The sequence below is a fragment of the Schistocerca serialis genome, chromosome 2, assembly GCF_023864345.2.
Source record: "Schistocerca serialis cubense isolate TAMUIC-IGC-003099 chromosome 2, iqSchSeri2.2, whole genome shotgun sequence".
NCBI lineage: Eukaryota > Metazoa > Arthropoda > Insecta > Orthoptera > Acrididae > Schistocerca > Schistocerca serialis.
This window is the reverse complement of record NC_064639.1, coordinates 774512606-774533751: the sequence shown is the minus strand read 5'-3', so window position 1 is coordinate 774533751 and position 21146 is coordinate 774512606. Positions and strand designations below refer to the sequence as shown.

General features: G+C 43.7%; 1 protein-coding gene across 1 annotated transcript in view; it reads right to left on the bottom strand.

The window, feature by feature from the left end:
- The window catches only part of LOC126457995 (aurora kinase B-like), a 58422-nt gene that overhangs the window by 20146 nt on the left and 17130 nt on the right, over nt 1-21146 (bottom strand). Inside the window, exons 4-6 of the mRNA XM_050094762.1 lie at nt 18277-18411; nt 16181-16339; nt 15549-15780 (exon numbers count right to left, since the gene is read on the bottom strand). Of these exons, the coding sequence (XP_049950719.1) occupies nt 15549-15780; nt 16181-16339; nt 18277-18411 (526 nt within the window). The remainder of the gene's footprint in view (nt 1-15548; nt 15781-16180; nt 16340-18276; nt 18412-21146) is intronic.

Sequence of the window (21146 nt, the reverse complement as noted above, 5' to 3'; positions counted from 1 at the left end):
ACTGAAGACAGAGGTTCATTTCACAGTGCAAACCGGGCAACCACATAACTTTAATTTCCTCGTCAGCTGAGCCCAATATACTTTCCAGAAGGAATTGTGACCTGATGTGCAATCCTGTGTATTCCAGTAGACATGCTTTAGTAAATTCCATGTACAATGTGACATTGGATGTATTTCACAATACTCTATTTACCACCCTGTAGTACAGAGCCTGATCTCTAACAATTGCAGACCTGTTCAGCAATTTTTAAAGAACACTCCTAAACCACTTTTTATAGTGTGTTACCTCAGGAAGATAATCTGCACCTCCTTTTTGCCCAATAAGACATAAGCCACAATCTTAAATGAACCCATCTTCATTCCCAATGTGCACATTACAAGCTTCCCCCCCCCCCCCCCCCCCCCCCACACGGAGTTTGAATTCTTCCTTACAAGCCATTCACTTTAACACTTTCTCCAAGATAATTACGTACATTTTCTTATGCATAAGGCAATTTTTGTTCCTGCCATCCAAAGTTCTTAGAATGGTTTGTACCACACCGAATTGTAGCAAGTCAGTCCAATGATCACAAGTATTTTATTTTTCCATAGAAATTCTTCCTTTCCTGTTACTCCATTATTTTCCCTCAGCACAGGCTTTTTATTAAACTGTTTTATCTGAAGCCCAATTTCCAAGTAGCATGCCAAGGCATTGTTTACTCATACCAAAAAGTCTTCTACTTTAATCTTGAACTTTTCCAATACAACTGCTATTGTTGGAAACTGCTCTTCCACATCAAAGTCTTTGATTTGCCTTCTTATGGCTCCCTGTGTAAAAATGTCCAATGCAAACTTCTGTCACCTGCCAGTACTCTTGTTCCGATTATACCAGACATGTAGTTTCTCTATATTCCCTCAAAAGAATTTTCATTGTACTTTTACTAATACTGAAACAAAGTAATCTCCTTGCTGGCTGTGTAAAGCAAACACGTGTACTGATGACCATGGACTTTTCACACACTGGCAATGCTGCACTGTTTCACACAAGTACATAGCAACTAATTACATCACAAAGACTGTTTCATATGAGTACATAATAACAACTGGGGATATGATTGTTTCCTATCTGATGGACAACTCTGATGTAAATATTTCAACATTGAACAGTGTACTGAAATTTTGTTCAGAGGTCCAGCAACACAGCATACATAAGGATGCAAAAGCAAATAATTTAAACATACGATATTAGCGTTTTATGTAGAGTTAGTACCAAAAACATAAAAGCTGTGAAAGGCTACAACAGAGCTAGCATTTGCACTTTTCATCTTGTTAATACACATCGGCAATAGGCAAATTGCAGCAATCTACCTCAGTCATTATGACAAAATGAATATTTGGGAATCAACGAAAATCTGTAAGCAGAGAATGGCTGTACCTTTAAATTGTGCAAAGGAGTTCTCTCTCTCTCTCTCTCTCTCTCTCTCTCTCTCTCTCTCTCTCTCTCTCTCTCTCTCTCTCATGGTCTGAATTCCATGCGTCTTCAGAGTTGTCACTTGTCTAAAAATTTTCAAAAAGCATGCTTTCCCTTACAGCCCCATTTCAACTAAAAGTTATTATTCATACACCAAATCAAAGACGACATTCCACAAATCCAACAAGGCAATGCACATCTACATACATTATGCAGCACACCCAGAATAAGAGCTCAGAGTCAGGGGTCAATCATAAAATGGATATTATTGCTTTTAAGAGATTTCGATGAAATTATTAATAGCAAGTACTTGAGCCTGACACGTTAAACAGAGTAACAAGCAGAGAATGTTCATGCAGCACAAACACTAAGGAATTTTTAATTTTAGACAGTATAATCAGTGTAATCACAGATGTTCGTAAGTTCATAAGGTTGTCTCACGGTTCAAGATGCTGAAAAGAACTGCAAACTAAAGATGTGACTGACTCCAGAGATTAATGAGGTCCACTGCAGTCTTCATGACTATTCACAATTTTAAGCAGACCTTAATATTGTGATGGTAGCAACAAGTGCTTATTTGTCCCAGTCCCATTTAGAACCGTTGAAAAGCACATGTACTTGCTATGAACTAGCCAGAAGCCATATGTGTGGTTTGTTTAACAATATATGATCAGGGAGCTCAGAATCTCCTTTACTGTTTGTTTTGTTTTAGGGCGCAAAAACAACTAGGGTCATAAGCGCCCATGTCAAAACTGAAACGTGAAGAGACAGAGAGGAGTTAAAAATGACTATACATCAATCCCAATCGACAGAAGATAAGATAGCTAAAAAACAGGGATGTGGAGAAAGGTCTATAAGATACACCATAGAGAAACAGAGCTCCAGAACTAAAAATTAAACGGCCTTCACCATATTGCTACGACGGATAAAAAGTAAAACACAGTCAACAGCCCGCGTGTCACTCACTAAACTGGATAACTCAGTTGGCAAACCCAAACAGGAACGTTAACAGTTAAAAAAAAAAGGGTCATTCTGTCAGGAAATGGCTGACATTTAAAAGTTGGGCACACTGTGCACAAAGTGGTGGGGGAGCACCACGTAACGTACAGCAATGGTTAAGCAGGCAGTGCCCAATACGCAACCTAGTTAAAATGACAACCTCACGGCAAGAGGGCCGAGAGGTTGTCCGAGCCACTAGGAGAGGCTCCATAACCCAGAGATTATTCCCATGAAGGAAGGACCAGTGGTGACGGCAAAGTGACACCTCCTGACAGACGGCAACATGGAGATCAACAGAGAAAATATAAGAACTAGTGTCATGAGGTATGAGGACTTTAGCTTTGGCAACAGCCTCATTTCCTGACAGACTGACATGACCAGGAATACTGAGCAGTATGCCAGAAGCCAATACTGAAAAATGTCAGAGCCAATAACGAAAGTGTACCTGTCACCATGGTCTGTCTCAGAATCATCAGTGTACACAAAGGTACTATTCGCGAGGTTCGATGTGAAGGTCGTGAAACTAAAGGCAGTAGAGCAAAGCTGGAGTAGTGTCCTTATGAAGGAAATTTAGGCCAAGGTGAATACGGGTCACCACACGAAGCCAAAGTGGTGTAGGGTTCATACCCACCGGGAAAGTTGCAGGCAGTGTGCAGTTAATCTGCTGGAGCAAGGGCCAAAAGCATACTCCAGGAGGTAACACAGAAGAGGGATGTGCCCCATGCTGGCAATCAAAGGAGTCATCGAAGAATGAGGCATAGGATGGGTGGACAAGCGTGGCAAACAAACAGCATGCGTATCTGACGAGGAGAAAGTCACAGCAGTAGGACGAAGGTAGTTCGGCAGCTTCTGCATACAAACTCTCAACCGGGCTAGTGTAAAAGGCGCCAGTGGCCAAACAGATGCCACAATGGTGGATAGTATTGAGACGGAGTAAGAGGGATGGATGTGCAGATGCATAAACAAAGCGAACAGTCTGGTTTCGAACGGATAAGGGACTGGTATGAATGGAGGAGGGTGGTTTACTCTGCACCCCACCCCACGAAGTACCAATGAGGACAGGTAGGACAGTGAGTGACTGTACAGTGGGCTGCCAGGGAAGACACGTGGGAGGATCACGAGTTTTCTATAGAGCAGGAGCCCCAGGAATTTTGTAGTTTCAACAAATGCACAAGCAACAGACCCAAGATGTAAAGATGGAGGGAGAAACCAATTGCACTACCAGAAATTCATACAAATGGTTTTATCACTGAAAAACAAAAGCCATTATCAATGCTCCATGAGTAAAGACTATTGAGACATTGCTGAAAACACTGCTCAATGAGACAGGTCTGTGGAGAACTGCAATAGATGGCAAAGATGCCATGCGGGAGACACGCCATTATAGGGTTAATGGTGAAAGCAAAGAGGACAACATTCAGGACGGAACCCTGAGCCACACCATTTTCCTGGATAAAGGTGTCCAACAAAGCAGAACCTACACGTACATTGACAACTCTGTCTTAAAAATTCCTCGAGGAAGGGGCAGGCAGCCATGGAAGCCCAACGTGTAGAGAATACGGAGGATTCCAGTCTTCCAGCAGGTGTCGTAGGCTTTCCCCAAATCGAAAAACATGGCCACTGTCTGGGATTTCCACGGACAACCATTCATCACATGGGTGGACAAAGTGACAAGATGGTCAACTGCAGAACAGTGCGCTCTAAATTTACAAGGAGACTGGAATCTTGCCACAGGTGTGGACGATGGAATGTATATTGTACAAAGAGAGAAGGTGTATCCAGAAAGGTTTGATTCTGGTTTTGCTTTGTTTTAGGGTGCAAAACCAATTGGGGTCATACATGCCCAAGTCAAAACTTTAGTACACGAAGACAGGAGTTAAAAATATGATTATACATCAGTCCTAATTGACATAATAGAAGACAGCTAAAAACAGGCATGTGGACAAAGGGCTAAAAGACACACCATACAGAAACGGAGGTCCAAAACTAAAAATTAAATGGTCTTTGCCATGCTGCTTTGGCATATAAAAAGTAAAACGCGGTCGACAGCCCTCGTGTCATTTGCTAAAATGGCTGATAATTCAGACAGCAAACCCAAACGGGAACATAAAAGGTTAAAAAAATTGACATTCCATAAGGAATATGACAGATAGTTAAAACTTGAGTGTACTGTATACAAAGTGGCGGGGGTAGTGCCACTTAGCAAATGGCAATGGCTAAAAAGGCAGTGCCCAATATGCAGCCGAGTTACAATAATCTCCTACTGGCATGAGGGCTGAGAGGAGGTCGTCCAAGCTGGTGGGAGAGGCTTAATAAGCCGGAGCATATCCCGTGAAGGGAGGACTATTGGCAATGCCAAAGGGACACAACCTCCTGACAGACGGCAACACATATATCATTGAAGGGAATATACATACTCGAGGGCAGAGGTACAGGGACTGCAGTTTTGGCAGCAGCCTCGTTTCCCGGCAGACTGACATCACCAGGAACCCACATGAATATCACACTGGCTCCACCAAGAGTGAGCAGTTGATAGTTTTCCTGGACTCATTGCACTAAGGGATGGTCGGTGTACAGTGGACACAAACTTTGAAGGCCACTCAATCAGGCTGACCAGTGGACACAATTGAAAAGGCTAAAAGGCTGTGTCGCCAGATGTACTCCGTGGTCTGTTACAAGGCAAAGAGCTCGGCTGTAAATACTGAGCAGTGTGGCGGACGCCAATATCGAAAGACAAGGATGCCAGTGACGAAGGCATACCCGACTCCATGATCAGTCAGAGCCATCAGTTTACACATAGGTACTATCGCCAAGTTCCATGCGAAGGTTGTGAAACAGAAGGTGATAAACCAAGGCTGGAGCAGTGTCCTTAGGAATCGAATGAAGGCCAAGGTTAACATTGGCAGCTTCAAGAACCCAAGGTGGTGAAGGGTTCATACCCACCGGGAAAGATGCAGGCAGTCTGAAGTTAAGCTACTGTAGCATGTGCCGAAAGTGGACTCCAGGAGGCAACAGAGAAGAAGGATGAGCCCCATATTGATGATCAAAGGAATCAAAGAAGGAGGCATAGTATGGGTGGCAAGACGAACGGCATACATACCTGCTGAGGAGAAAGTCATTGGCGGTAGTACGGGGGTAATTCAGCAGTTTCAGCATACAGACTCTATACCAGACTGATGTAAAAGACGCCCAGGGCCAAATGGATGTTGAAGACTATGAAGACAGTGCTGAAGGCGCTGCTCAGTGAGACAGGTCCATAAAGAACTGCAATAGATAGCAAAATCGTCAACAAAAAGGGAGCCGGAGATGCCTGGTGGAAGACAAGCCATGATAGGGTTAATGGCAATAGCAAAGAGGACGACACTTGGGACAGAACCCTGAGGCACACCATTCTTCTGGATAAAGGTGTACTACAAGGCAGAACCCACACGCACCTTGAAAACTCGATCTTGTGAAAATGCCTTAAGGAAACAGGGCAGGTGTCCACAGAAGCCCTACATGTAAAGAGTCATAGGTCTCTCCAAATCGAAAAAACTGTCGGTCTGGGATTTCCGCAGAAAACCATTCATGACGTGGGTGGACAAAGTAACAAGATGATCAACTGCTGAACGCCGTACTCTAAATCCACACTGTGCACTTGTCAGTAAATTGCGAGACTCGAGCCACCACACCAGCTGGGCATGAATCATATGTTCCATCACCTTGCAAACGCAGCTGATAAGAGAGATTTGGCAGTAGCTAGAAGGAAGGTTTTTGTCCTTACCAGGATTAGGTATAGGTATGATGGTGGCTTCACGCCAGCGTCCAGGAAATGTGCCCTCTGACCAGATGCGGTTGTACATGCCCGGAAGAGAAAGGTGCTGCAACATCTGAATGTGGATGGCGCTTTAGGGCGGAGGATCAGGATGAACTGAGAAAATGATCTAGATTCCTCATAGTAGCACTCACGATTTGGAGTAGAGAAGGGTATCCCTTGAGCCTCCTCCGCTCGTTTCCGATGGAGGAAGGTAGGGTGATAATGCGAAGAGCTTGAAACTTCTGTAAAATGGTGTCCCAAGGTGTTGGAGATAAACAATAGGGTCCACGATAACATCGTCAGATATGGGGGAATCTGATGTTGGTCCCACAGAACCATCTGAGGTTGGCCCACACGACAGAGAAAGGGGTGGAACTGTTAAAAGAACTAGTGAATGAAATCCAGTTAGCTAGTTTGCTATCCTGGAGAACATGACACTTTGCACGCATCTGTTTAAAATGAAATAATGGTTGCAGTTTGCCATCATAGGATGACTGTTAAAAATGCGGAGAGCACGTCTGTGTGTGAATTGTATCACAGCATGCCTCAGTCCACCAAGGGACTGGGACACGACGTGGTAAAGAAGAAGTGCAAGGAATGGAATGTTCTGCAGCAGTAAGGATAATGTTGGTGAGATAGTCCACCTGGTCATCACTACTGGAGAAATCCTGTCCTTCGATAGTCGCCAGGGAGGAGTAAAGCTGCCATTCAGCCTTAGTAAGCTGCCATTTGGGCATGCACGTGGATGGGATAGGAGTCAGCAAACAGGAAGCACATGGGAAATGGTCACTTGAATAGGTGTCTGAAAGAACAGACCACTCAAGACGATGGGCAAGCTGGCCAGTGCACAAGGATTGGTCCAAATAGGAATAGGTGTGCAAGGAGTCGGAAAGGAAAGTGGGTGCTCCAGTGTTAAGGCAGAAGAGGTTAAGAAAGTCACCCAAGAGGGCACCTCTCTGACAGGTCCTGGGAGAACCTCAAAGGGGGTAAAGCACATTAAATTCACCGAGTAGCAAAAATGTAGGGGGGGGGGGTGGTAGCTGCCCAATAAGCTGCAGGAAGTTTGCCATGGTGACATCGAATGACGGAGATACACAAATGGTACAGAGGGAAAAAGTCAGGTGGGGAAGGAAAAGGCAAACTGCAACAGCTTGAAGATGGGTAGTCAGGGAGATGGGTTGACTACGAATATCATCTGTAGGAGCAGCATGAAGCCCCCATGAGATGGAATGAAGACCTCAGGGGGAAGGTCAAAACGAATTGGTAAGTAATGTGGAAGCTCAAAGTAGATATGAGGGTGCAATTTCGTTTCCTGAAGGCAGAGTACAAGGGTATGCTGCAATGCTAAAAGCAGCCGTAAATCCTCTCTGCGAGACCAAAGGCTGCATACGTTCTATTGGAGGACAGTCATTATGAGGAAGAGATGTAGGGGTGTCAACTCAGCAGCTGCCAAGTGACAGCCAGTGCAGAGTCGCTACTATAGGGCACAGAAGCAGGAGGATCCTGCTTCATGGGGTGCACAGAAGCATCGGCTTGTGTGGTCAGTCCATGGAGCCCAGTTAGCTAAAAAACGGTTGGTGGTGTGCACCAGCACGACAGACGACTGCCGGGCTAAGGTACAATTTGGCGACACCGTCTAACAGCATCTTCGAGTTGACAAAAGAGAAGACCATTTGCCTTTCGTGTTGGAGGAAGACTCTTGTGTTGTTTGGCTGGAGGGACAGAGGAAATCTTCACAGGAGTACTCCTGTCCTTTGCTGCCTACTGGTTGCGTAGCTGGTGGCTTTGCTCCTTGAGGTGAGAGTTTGATCTTTGTTGCACAGTGGGACGCCAGGATGGCAATGCTACCTTGACACTGCATGATTTCAACCTCAGACCTGAATTTGAGGTCGCATGTCTGCGTGGCCATGTCCTTTGTGGAGCGAGGGGTAACAAGAACAGAACTACAGGTGCCAGATGGGAGAACACAGGGTTTGAAACTAGACAGTAACTTGCGAACTACTGTGTAAGGCACTTTTTCCTTTACCCGAATCTCTGACACTGCTCATCAAGATACACGGGACAATCCTGAGAGGCGGCAGCATGGCCGCCATTGCAGTTGATACAGCGGGGAGGAGGTGGCGGACAATCGCCCTCGTGTGCATCCCTACCACAGGTCACATCTTTGGCTGGGTGTCGACCAGACGTTCTAGTGTGGTTGAAACGATGACACTGGAAGCAGCGCATCGTGTTTGCAATGTACGGCCAGACTGTGTTAATTTCATACCCTGCTTTGATCTTGGATGGCAGCACTACTCTATCGGAGGTGAGGAAAGGAGTGCGGGTGGGCACTAAGGAAGAATCTACCTTTCTCATTATATGATGGACAGCAATGACACCCTGATCAGATAGGTAAGATTGGAATTTGGCCTCTGTTAGACCATCGAGCAACCTGGTGTAAATTACACCATGGAAAGAATTCATAGTTCTATGGGCCTCAACACGAACAGGGAAGCCGTGGAGAAGTGAGGCAGTAAGCAGTAATTGTGCTTGACAATCAGAAGCAGTCTGCAAAAGCAAAGTGCCATCCTGTAAATGAGAGAAGGATTTCACAGGACTGGTAACTGCATCAACACCTTTCTGAATAATAAGACGAATAATGAGACGAATAATGAGACGAGGAATCGTGATGCTGCGGGAAGGGTCTTTGAATCATTAGCATCATTATGTTTACAATGATTGAGAAGATGACTGACTCATTATGAGAAAATCTCCATCATTGCCAGCATCTTCGATGGCACACTCCTTCCAACTAGGGGCTCCATTCACAAGGGGGTGCACCTGCCTTAGGTGATTGTTAACAGATCAGGTCACACCTCCTGAACATCTGACAGAGGGACCAATCGGCAATTTGGGAAGGTTGCAGAACCTTCTTGGCAGCAGGATGTTGAGATGAGTGAGGAGTCAATGGTTGTGAGGTCTGGGTAAATAAAAAAAATCTTCACAAGTAGGCTCAGTTTTGAAAGTCCGGGTATTCAATTTTGGGGTCTGTGATTTAGCAGGAGCCGATGAAGGTTGAGTCTTAGAGTGAGCGGGTGATAGTGGGGAGGTTGAACGGGCAACCCTTGGGCTGGCCGATCTGATGACGGGCACTACAGGTAAGACAACAAGTCTGCGTGGTTATCTTCTTAGTAGGTCAAGGAGAGGCGAGAACGCTGCTATATTTACCCACTGTGAGCACAGTGAGCTTTCTACTGCCAAGTAACAAGCAGCAAAGGTAAACACCTTTTCCTTCACTCTGATTTCCTGAATAATTCGTTCATCTTTAAAAATAGGGCAATTTCTGTAGGAAGAGCATGGTTGCCCATACAGTTGATGCAATGAGGGGATGGAGGTGGACAATCACCTTCAAGGGCATCCCTACCATAGGTAACGCACTTGGCCACATTTGAACATGACTGTCTGGTGTGATTAAACTGCCGACACTAATAGCAACTCGTAGGATTGGGGATGTAAGGGCGAACTGAAATTACCTCATATCTAACTGTAATGTTGGATGGAAGTTGAAATATGTCAAATGTCAAGAAGGGAGTACAGGTCAGTAGCAGTTCTTTGTCAACCCTTTTCATGAATATGTACGGCCATTAAGCCCTGATCAGACAGTAATTTTGAATGTCCTCGTTGGATAATCCATCCAGTGAATGGGTATAAACCGCCCTGCATGATGAATTTAAAGTACGGTGTGCTTCCACCTGGACAGGGAAGATGTGTAGCAGTGTAGTTAGAAGCAATTTTTGTGTCTGGAAGGCACTGTGTTTCTAACAAGTTGCCATTTCATAAACAGGAACAAGACTTTACAGGACCTGCAACTGCATCGACACCTTTCTGAATATTGAAAGGGTTGACTGTGGAGAAGTCTTTACCTTCGTTGGACCGAGAAACAACTAGGAACTTTGGCACTGACAGAAGAAATGTCAGTGGTCGACACTCATCTAGTCATCTCTTGTGGGCAGAAGTTTAAGAAGAAACCGTTGCGAAAGTATCCCCATGATCATCTGCATCTCCGATGGCATGCATGGGGGCCCACAAGCTCAGGGTCCCGTGCTTGCCATGTACGTATCCACGGAAGACTTGGGTGGAGGGGGATAGTTAGCTTCCTTTATCTATGAGTACGCCCTGCATTACTATTATTCTGACCTCTTCAGTGGCAGAGCTGAAAATTTGATAGGTGACCAGAAAGTTTCCATATACAGACTGAAGCAGTGGCTGAAAATTTGTACCAAGGCTGGGGATACTATCTCTCTACCATTCCACTCTCGAACAGCGCACGGGAAAAACGAACACCTAAACCTTTCTGTTCGAGCTCTGATTTCTCTATTTTATTTTGATGATCATTCCTACATATGTAGGTTGGGCTGAACAAAATATTTTTGCATTCGGAAGAGAAAGTTGGTGGCTGAAATTTCGTAAATAGATCTCGCCGCAACGAAAAACGTCTTTGCTGTAATGACTTCCATCCCATTTCGCATATCATATCTGCCACACTCTCTCCCCTACTAAGTGATAATACAAAACGAGCTGCCATTTTTTGCACCCTTTCGATGTCCTCCGTCAATCCCACCTGCTAAGGATACCACACCGCAGAGCAACATTCTAACAGAGGACGAACGAGTGTAGTATAAGCTGTCTCTTTAGTGGACTTGTTGCATCTTCTAAGTGTCCTGTCAATGAAACGCAACCTTTGGCTCGCCTTCCCCACAATATTATCTATGTGGCCTTTCCAACTGAAGTTGTTCGTAATTTTAACACCCAGGTACTTAGTTGAATTGACAGCCTTGAGAATTGTACTATTTATCAAGTAATCGAATTCCAACAGATTTATTTTGGAACTCATGTGGATCACCTCACACTTTTCGTTATTTAGCGTCAACTGCCACCTGCCACACCATACAGCAATCTTTTCTAAATCGCTTTGCAACTGATACTGGTCTTTGGATGACCTTACTAGACGGTAAATTACAGCATCATCTGCGAAAAACCTAAGAGAACTGCTCAGATTGTCACCCAAGGTCATTTATATAGATCAGGAACAGCAGAGGTCCCAGGATGCTTCCCTGGGGAACACCTGATATCACTTCAGTTTTACTCGATTTTCCGTCTGTTACTACGAACTGCGACCTTCCCGACAGGAAATCACGAATCCAGCTGCAGAACTGAGATGATACCCCATAGGCCCGCAGCTTGATTAGAAGTCGCTTGTGAGGAATGGTGTCAAAAGCTTTCCAGAAATCTAGAAATACGGAATCAACTTGAGATCCCCTGTCAATAGCGGCCATTACTTCGTGCGAATAAAGAGCTAGCTGCGTTGCACAAGAACGATGTTTTCTGAAACCATGCTGATTACGTATCAATAGATCGTTCCCTTCGAGGTGATTCATAATGTTTGAATACAGTATATGCTCCAAAACCATACTGCAAACCGATGTCAATGATATAGGTCTGTAGTTCGATGGATTACTCCTATTACCCTTCTTAAACACTGGTGCGACCTGCGCAATTTTCCAATCTGTAGGTACAGATCTATCGGTGAGCGAACGGTTGTATGTGATTGCTAGGTAGGGAGCTATTGTATCAGCGTAATCTGAAAGGAACCTAATTGGTATACGATCTGGACCTGAAGCCTTGCCCGTATCAAGCGATTTGAGTTGTTTCACAACCCCTAAGGTATCTACTTTTAAGAAACTCATGCTAGCAGCTGTTTGTGTTTCAAATTTTGGAATATTCCATTCATCTTCCCTGGTGATGGAATTTCGGAAAACTGCGTTCAATAACTCCGCTTTAGCGGCACAGTCGTCGGTAACAGTACCATCGGCACTGCGCAGTGAATGTATTGACTGCATCTTGCCGCTTGTGTACTTTACATACAACCACAATTTCTTCGGATTTTCTACCAAATTTCGAGACAATGTTTCGTTGTGGAACCTATTAAAGGCATCTCGCATTGAAGTCCGTGCCCAATTTCGCGCGTCTGTAAATTTTAGCCAATCTTCGGGATTTCGCGTTCTTCTGAACTTCGCATGCTTTTTCTGTTGCCTCTGCAACAGCGTTCGGACCTTTTTTGTGTACCACGGGGGATCAATTCCATCTCTTGCCAATTTATGAGGTATGAATCTCTCAATTGCTGTTGCTACTATATCTTTGAATTTGAGCCACATTTCGTCTACATTTGCATAGTCAGTTCGGAAGGAATGGAGATTGTCTCTTAGGAAGGCTTCTAGTGACACTTTATCCGCTTTTTTAAATAAAATTATTTTGCATTTGTTTCTGGTGGATTTGGAAGAAACAGTATTGAGCCTAGCTACAACGACCTTGTGATCACTAATCCCTGTATCAGTTATGATGCTCTCTATCAGCTCTGGATTGTTTGTGGCTTAGAGGTCAAGTGTGTTTTCGCAACCATTTACAATTCGCGTGGGTTCGTGGACTAACTGCTCGAAATAATTTTCGGAGAAAGCATTTAGGACAATCTTGGAAGATGTTTTCTGCCTACCACCGGTTTGAACAAGTATTTTTGCCAACATATCGAGGGAAGGTTGAAGTCCCCACCAACTATAACCATATGAGTGGGGTATTTATTTGTTACGAGACTCAAATTTTCTCTGAACTGTTCAGCAACTATATCATCGGAGTCTGGGGGTCGGTAGACGGAGACAATTATTAACTTAGTTCGGCTGTTAAGTATAACCTCCACCCATACCAATTCGCATGGAGTATCTACTTCGACTTCACTACAAGATAAACCACTACTGACAGACACAAAAACTCCACCACCAATTCTGCCTAATCTATCTTTCCTGAACACCATCTGAGACTTTGTAAAAATTTCTGCAGAAATTATTTCAGGCGTTAGCCAGCTTTCTGTACCTATAATGATTTTAGCTCCTGTGCTTTCTATTAGCGCTTGAAGTTCAGAGACTTTCCCAGCACAACTACAACAATGTACAACTACAATTCAGACTGTTCCTTGATCCAAGCACGTCCTGTATTTGTCATGCACCCTTTGAGATTGCAGCCCACCCCGTACTTTCCCGAGGCCTTTCAACCTAAAAAACCGCCCAGTCCACGCCACACAGCCTCCACTACCCGTGTATCCGCCAGCTGAGTGTAGTTAACTCCTGACCTATTCAGCGGAACCCGAAACCCCACCACCCTATGGCGCAAGTCAAGGAATCTGCAGCCAACACGGTCGCAAAACTGCCTGAGCCTCTGATTCAGACCCTCCACCCGGCTCTGCACCAAACGTCCGCAGTCGGTTCTGTCAACGATGCTGCAGATGGTGAGCTCTGCCTTCATCTCGTAAGCAAGACCGGCAGCCTTCACCAAATCAGATAGTCGCTAATCCAGAGAGAATTTCCTCAGATCCAAAGCGACACACGTCATTAGTGCCGACATGTGCCACCACCTGCAGCACCTTCCGACAGTACTGGACACCACAAAGCCTTTTTAAAGCACTGGAGGTGTGATGTTTGTAGGGGAGAGATCAGGACTACAGGGGAGGTGCTGAAGTGTCCCAGTGTCAAGTGCACAGCCTCTCAGATTGACCGGCATCTTGGGTCGAATCGCATTAGTACATTAAGTTGTACACACCTGCACAACGATGGCTTTAGACAGACATTGCCCTATACACATTCTTGATTCTCTAATGGATGTTTACCAGTGTGTGTCCTTCAGCAGCCACGAAAAGAATAATACTGCTAACATTACGTTCGTCCTGTTTGGAAGCTTTTGGTAATAGTGTCACCTTAGTTCACATTTCCGCATTTACTGCACACACGTTGGAAAAGACAAATGTCACACTAATCCCTTCCCTAGAAGTCTGTGCTTAAATACCTTCATCAGAATCGTGCTCCATTGTATATATGTTGCAGCAATGCCCACAAACAAACTTTTTGATTGCTCCTAACAGAAGCAGTAAACACATTTACATTGATAGTAACATCTGACAGCATGTGAAAAAGTGGCATGTGATTGGTGTTGCTTATATGGGCAGCAAATAGTTACATTTTACTTTCACCACATGATGTTGATAAGTAAATTATGTTTCATCCAGACCGTGGAAGTCACTGAGCTAGCATTATCATGCGCTGTAGCACGAGACCTGCTGCTATCATCAACAACATTGTCGTCATCCACCAGCCTGTTTGCTCTGAAATCCTGTCATGCATCTGAAATATTCCTCATTATCTCCAGCACCAGCTTTTGGATAATTTCTCTATCTGGAAGCCTTCATTACATTCCACTCAAATAGTAAAGAACTTTCGACTCTGATCCATGAAACTTTCCCCGTTTTGGTACACACGAATAACTGGCTTTTTTTTGTTTATTCATTTGAGCCCATCACAAACATTTGCTTCTCTGATGCCTAATTTTCTTCCTCCTGCACAGGTGTGTGTTACATCTGCTTCAGTAACCACCATTAACATAAAAAATAGAGCATTGTTGTCTACGTGAACCAAATATGAGCAGCAAACTCGTACATCCACAATTCTTTACAATCACTGTTGTGATTTGTCTCTATGATCTATTGCTATACTTTACTGTTCTGACAATACTAATGATCTAAGCAAACAATTACAGGAACAGGTTGTTCTCTTGGGCCCCTATTGCTGAATCAGCAGAAATCTGATCACCTCGGCCACACAGTGAGCACCATTTGTTGCCAATCTACAAAATCAACAGTGCTGTGGAGTAGTAGCCACTTTAGTACAGTTGTTAAAGCTTGTGCTTCATTTGCTGTGCCACGTTTCAAGTGTTCTGTGAAAACTCTCGCCTACTGTAGAAATGTATACTATTGTTAATTTGTCGATTTATTACGTCACTTCTGTTCTACTATGATTCTGGCAACCTGTAGTTTAAGCATGGTATTTGCTCATAAAAAAGCAGGTTGCATTGCCATGGCTGGCAGCCTAATTAAACTTGCTACCCAATCCCACACCAGAATTATCTTAGTGCTCAAGTTTGTGCCACTGCTCCCCCCCCCCCCCCCCTCCCCCAAAATGCAATTAAAATCTGCATGTGACCTGCACTACCAAATCTTGGCTTACAACCCCAAAATTAAGCTATTTTAGATAGTAAAAATGTTGACCTCAGTAACAACAGCATAACCTACAAACTGAAGATGGCCACACATTTTTCAAAAGACGAATCTGGAGGAAAATTCATCTGGTGAAAAGCGTATTATCAAAGATTTCCTAAGGTGCTACTTATTTCCTGTCAGCAGGTAAGTATAATCATATAAAAATGGCTTGAATGTACAATACATACCTTACTTATTACATCCTTAGCCAAATCAGATACGTGGTCTGGTATTTTATATTTGACTTCTCGTATCAGACTGTATGTTTTTTTTGAAGAATCTGTTTCAAAAGGTGGTTTCCCAACAAGAAATTCATAACAGAGGACACCTATGCACCAGTTATCTACATTATGATCATAAGGCTTTCCTTCTACCATCTCCGGGGGCAGATAGTCCAGGGTGCCACACATCGTCTTTCGCCTAGGACAAAAAGAAAATGTTTTAACATCAGAAAGTGATCATCAATTACTGTCCAACAATACCTAAAGGCAAAGCAATGATTACACAAAAAACAAATATGGTAATGTACTCTCAACAGTGAGTGAGGCCAGTAACTATCCTCTTAACTCAAAAATGGAAATATTCAGATATCAATGAAAGTATGTAACATGAACCTCATTGCATTCAAAGCAATTCTTTGTACTGTTCTTAAGTGTTCAAAAATTACCACTCGAAATGGCTGCCAATGTTCTTGACTAATTGAGGTCAGGAATGATGAGCTATTGTTACACCCAGACTATGTATGCTACGGAGGCAAAATAACATGCAGAGTAATAATCACAATGAACAATTTAAATGAATGCTGAAGTGAGATACTAACCGATTGCTTGGTGCGTGTACAGACCAACCAAAGTCGGCCATTTTTATTTTATCATCGGAAGTGAGGAGCAGATTTTCAGGCTTTATATCACGATGAATTACATTATTTTCATGGCAGTACTGCAAAGCGTTTGCAACCTGGTACATGTATCTTGCCGCTCTGAAAATTGAGGAAAACATTAAGGAGTATCAAAGGACCGAAAACCGATACCATAGACCAAAATACTAAAACATCACTGAACTAGGAACAGAGCACTCAAAATTAACTCTAAAACCGTGAATAATGTGGAAATCTGCAATCTGATGACTGCTACCATCTGAACCACTAGTGCAGTTGTATGTACCAGCACTAATTACTATGTCAAAACCGGCAGGTTTACAAAGGACAGGGCACAGTTCGGCCTAGAGAAATAAATAAGGGAAAAGAGTAATGTTGAGGTAGACAGAATACTTATCCAGGAGTGATAGAAGTATCACAACAAAGTTTATTCTTTAGTTTGGTGTTGGCAAAGGAATTAGAGTGAAAACACTGCTCGAACAATAAGAAAAAATCATCATGAACTACCAGCAGAATTTGTCGTAGCAAAGTGAAGAACAGCAACTTTATGACTCATCAGATTCCACGAATAAGCTACAATCATCTCCTATAGTCCAAATGGAGTTAAGATAGTGACACTGCCAATTACTACATATCTCTAAGAGGAAATAGGTGAAGGTGAGACAGAAAACTTACTATAATCTTCGACTCTAATGCTGTAAAGTCAAGGGGTAGACAATGGATGAATTACAACGTACACAACAAAATATATGGTAAAAAGATGGCCCACTTTTTTTAATACTTTAGGTATTAGTGCCCTCATACTTTCATAATTTGGCGGTACCTGAATCGGAATCATGACTGGAAGAAAGAAACCAACTACAAAGAAGAAAATTTCTTCTTTAACTGAAATCATTTCTAGTACAGAAAAGCAGGCATCAGCATAGCAAAGCTCCTCCTCTTCCTCCTTCAGCACAAGTGCAAAATGGAGGAAAGAAAATGTGGATGGTGCACCTTTGCAAATGTTCCGTGGGTGGAAAGCATCCAGAAAAGTTCAGATATTTTCTTTTGTCTGTGAAACAACATTCAGAATAGCTTTTGTAATAGCCGGGGGTGAATGACCATTAGGGTGGATGGTGGAACTGAGCTCTCTGCTAGGAAGCTAGTGGTACACTCCAGGGCAGTATAGCAGTGCAGCAGCAGATGGAAGCCTGGTAGTCACCTGACATGTAAACATGAGAGCATCATTTTTAGAACACAACAGATCACAGTTCAGTGGAGAGCCTGTGACCATCGTACGTTGGCTGGGGCGAGGTAGCACACACAGGATTGAGATAAGTATATGACTGACTTGGTACATATGTACCGTGTATTTGTAAACATTTTTCATGGGGTCTTGCCACTGTAGATGTTGATTTTAGCCTTTGACTATGCCTATTTAGGCAAGCTGTTTTATATTTGTTTTAAAGAAGGCGTGGTTACTCACACTGAAACCTACGTAAACACCAGGTAGTTTGTGCAATCGAGGCGGATTTCATAATTATTTCGATACTTACGATTGCTGACGCGCTGCAATGCTGAAAGTTCTTAACGTCTGAGTGGCTCTGTTCTGGCCCACTTCCATGGTCTGTTGCATTAGCTGCATTTACTGAGCCAAGTCAAAAAATGGTGGTGGTGTTACACTTTGTTTTAAATCTAAGTATGTTTCAGATCGAAGACAAATACATCTGAAAGAGCTTATACAGTTTTCCTGTTTCAATTCAGTAATTTGCGGTTTTTCTGTCAGTCTGCCAAAGTGCACAAAATAGTGCCAATATATATGGTGTAAATTAACTGGGGTCTTTATGACCCCAGTGGTAGAAACAAACAAAAAATTCTGGTAGCTCGAGGGTAAACTTTATGTTTTATAAACATTCTCCATCTCCCTCTGGTAGACTATTTCAATCATGTAATAATAATACCACTTTAATATGTGCAAAAAAGGAGAGAGAGAGAGAGAGAGAGAGAGAGAGAGAGAGAGAGAGATAATCCAATACTATGTCCTGATGAAAGAAACTTACACAGGTTCGGAGAAACGTCCATTTGGGCACGCACGAAGTACTTTGTACAGTTCTCCTTTAGCAGCGAACTCTAAAATTAAATATATCTTCCTCTCATCATAGAAGTATGTGTAAAGCTGTAGGATGTGAGGATGCCTGCAGAGGGGAAAAAGACAAAAACAACACATTACAATGAGCTTTATCTGAAGCAAGCACACTTTTTTGGTGGCTCTAGAAACAAGTTAATAATGACGGTGACTAACTTACTAGTTAAATAATTTCATTTATAGTTGGTGTTAATGATGAAACTGATAATTTCTGCAGTTTTAACTCCTTAATGCATGAATAAATTTCTCGATGAAAAAAAAAAAAAAAAAAAAAAAAAAAAAAAAAAAAAAAAAAAAAAAAAAAAAAAAATCAAAAATCGTGGTGCTGTAGTGATACCTGAAACACTCAGGAGAATGCGGCACTTGCAGTAATGAAGAATCAGCATCTATCACCACTGGCATTCAAAAACAGTTAACCTTCCAGTTATTAGCACAGCATTGGCATGACATGAATTCACGACACCCAGCATTATGGGGTTTAATGATCAAGTTAATTCTTAGATTTGGTATGTATTGTTTAACACTTTAAAAAACAAAACTGTAGCAAATTAACACTGCTATATAGTTGAGGCAGCGAACATCTCAAAAGCAAACATCCATCATTTTCCAAGCATTCCATCATGAAAACCCTTCAATGCTGTGCTCTGAATCAAGATACACATTATTAAACTGAACAGTAACATGAACTGTGAAAGTGCCAATTTTGGGGTGGGGGGTCACAGGATCAAATTCCTAATTAATCATGAACATTTTCATGTCTGTCTATAATATAGGCTTCACTTTTTCAACAATGTGAGATGTCACCAGGAGTGATACACACTTTGGACTGACAGTCCCCTTTCCCAGGTTGGGACCCTGTGGTCATGTAAGTGGCACCTCCCATGGAATTCTGTCTGTCATCACTTTCTTTTAAATTTAACACAATTTGAGTTACAAGCGTTATTAGTCAGCGAATCTTTTCTTGCCTGAAAGTAGCCTAATAAGTCAAACTTGTACCAAATGGTCAGCGAAAGGAAGTGCTAACCCTCAATTCAGCATTGACTAGTCAGATCTTACTGTGTTATCTGATTCACCAAATGCTGGTAACAAGTAGCCCCATACCTGCACCACTAAAAAGTAGTACGTAACACACTTTTTTCCTTATTGTATTTATGTTCTTTTCTCTGAAGTCAATCGAACATATAAAACTTAAAAATCCAAAATGTGTGCTTGTGGGTTCAGTACGTGGTGTGTGTGATGGTTTCCTAGCTTACGCGCATTGATATCAAGTGTAGCTGCCTTTGATTATTTAAATACAGTTTTCATTAAATTTATACAAAATTTATTGTGTCACTGAAATACAATGCCTCTGCCAGCAATAGGTACATCCAAAGATATTACCACAAACATTTTCAGTCTGATACTTTATCATCATTCATTAAATAGCTATTAATTTTACAAGATTTTCAATCACAGTTTTCTTCATGCTAATGAAACTACACTCCTGGCAATTGAAATAAGAACACCGTGAATTCATTGTCCCAGGAAGGGGAAACTTTATTGACACATTCCTGGGGTCAGATACATCACATGATCACACTGACAGAACCACAGGCACAGACACAGGCAACAGAGCATGCACAATGTCGGCACTAGTACAGTGTATATCCACCTTTCGCAGCAATGCAGGCTGCTATTCTCCCATGGAGACGATCGTAGAGATGCTGGATGTAGTCCTGTGGAACGGCTTGCCATGCCATTTCCACCTGGCACCTCAGTTGGACCAGCGTTCGTGCTGGACGTGCAGACCGCGTGAGACGGCGCTTCATCCAGTCCCAAACATGCTCAAAGGGGGACAGATCCGGAGATCTTGCTGGCCAGGGTAGTTGACTTACACCTTCTAGAGCACGTTGGGTGGCACGGGATACATGCGGACGTGCATTGTCCTGTTGGAACAGCAAGTTCCATTGCCGGTCTAGGAATGGTAGAACGATGGGTTCGATGACGGTTTGGACGTACCGTGCACTATTCAGTGTCCCCTCGACGATCACCAGTGGTGTACGGCCAGTGTAGGAGATCGCTCCCCACACCATGATGCCGGGTGTTGGCCCTGTGTGCCTCGGTCGTATGCAGTCCTGATTGTGGCGCTCACCTGCACGGCGCCAAACACGCATACGACCATCATTGGCACCAAGGCAGAAGCGACTCATCGCTGAAGACGACACGTCTCCATTCGTCCCTCCATTCACGCCTGTCGCGACACCACTGGAGGCGGGCTGCACGATGTTGGGGCGTGAGCGGAAGACGGCCTAACGGTGTGCGGGACCGTAGCCCAGCTTCATGGAGACGGTTGCGAATGGTCCTCGCCGATACCCCAGGAGCAACAGTGTCCCTAATTTGCTGGGAAGTGGCGGTGCGGTCCCCTACGGAACTGCGTAGGATCCTACGGTCTTGGCGTGCATCCGTGCGTCGCTGCGGTCCGGTCCCAGGTCGACGGGCACGTGCACCTTCCGCCGACCACTGGCGACAACATCGATGTACTGTGGAGACCTCACGCCCCACGTGTTGAGCAATTCGGCGGTACGTCCACCCGGCCTCCCGCATGCCCACTATACGCCCTCGCTCAAAGTCCGTCAACTGCACATACGGTTCACGTCCACGCTGTCGCGGCATGCTACCAGTGTTAAAGACTGCGATGGAGCTCCGTATGCCACGACAAACTGGCTGACACTGACGGCGGCGGTGCACAAATGCTGCGCAGCTAGCGCCATTCGACGGCCAACACCGCGGTTCCTGGTGTGTCCG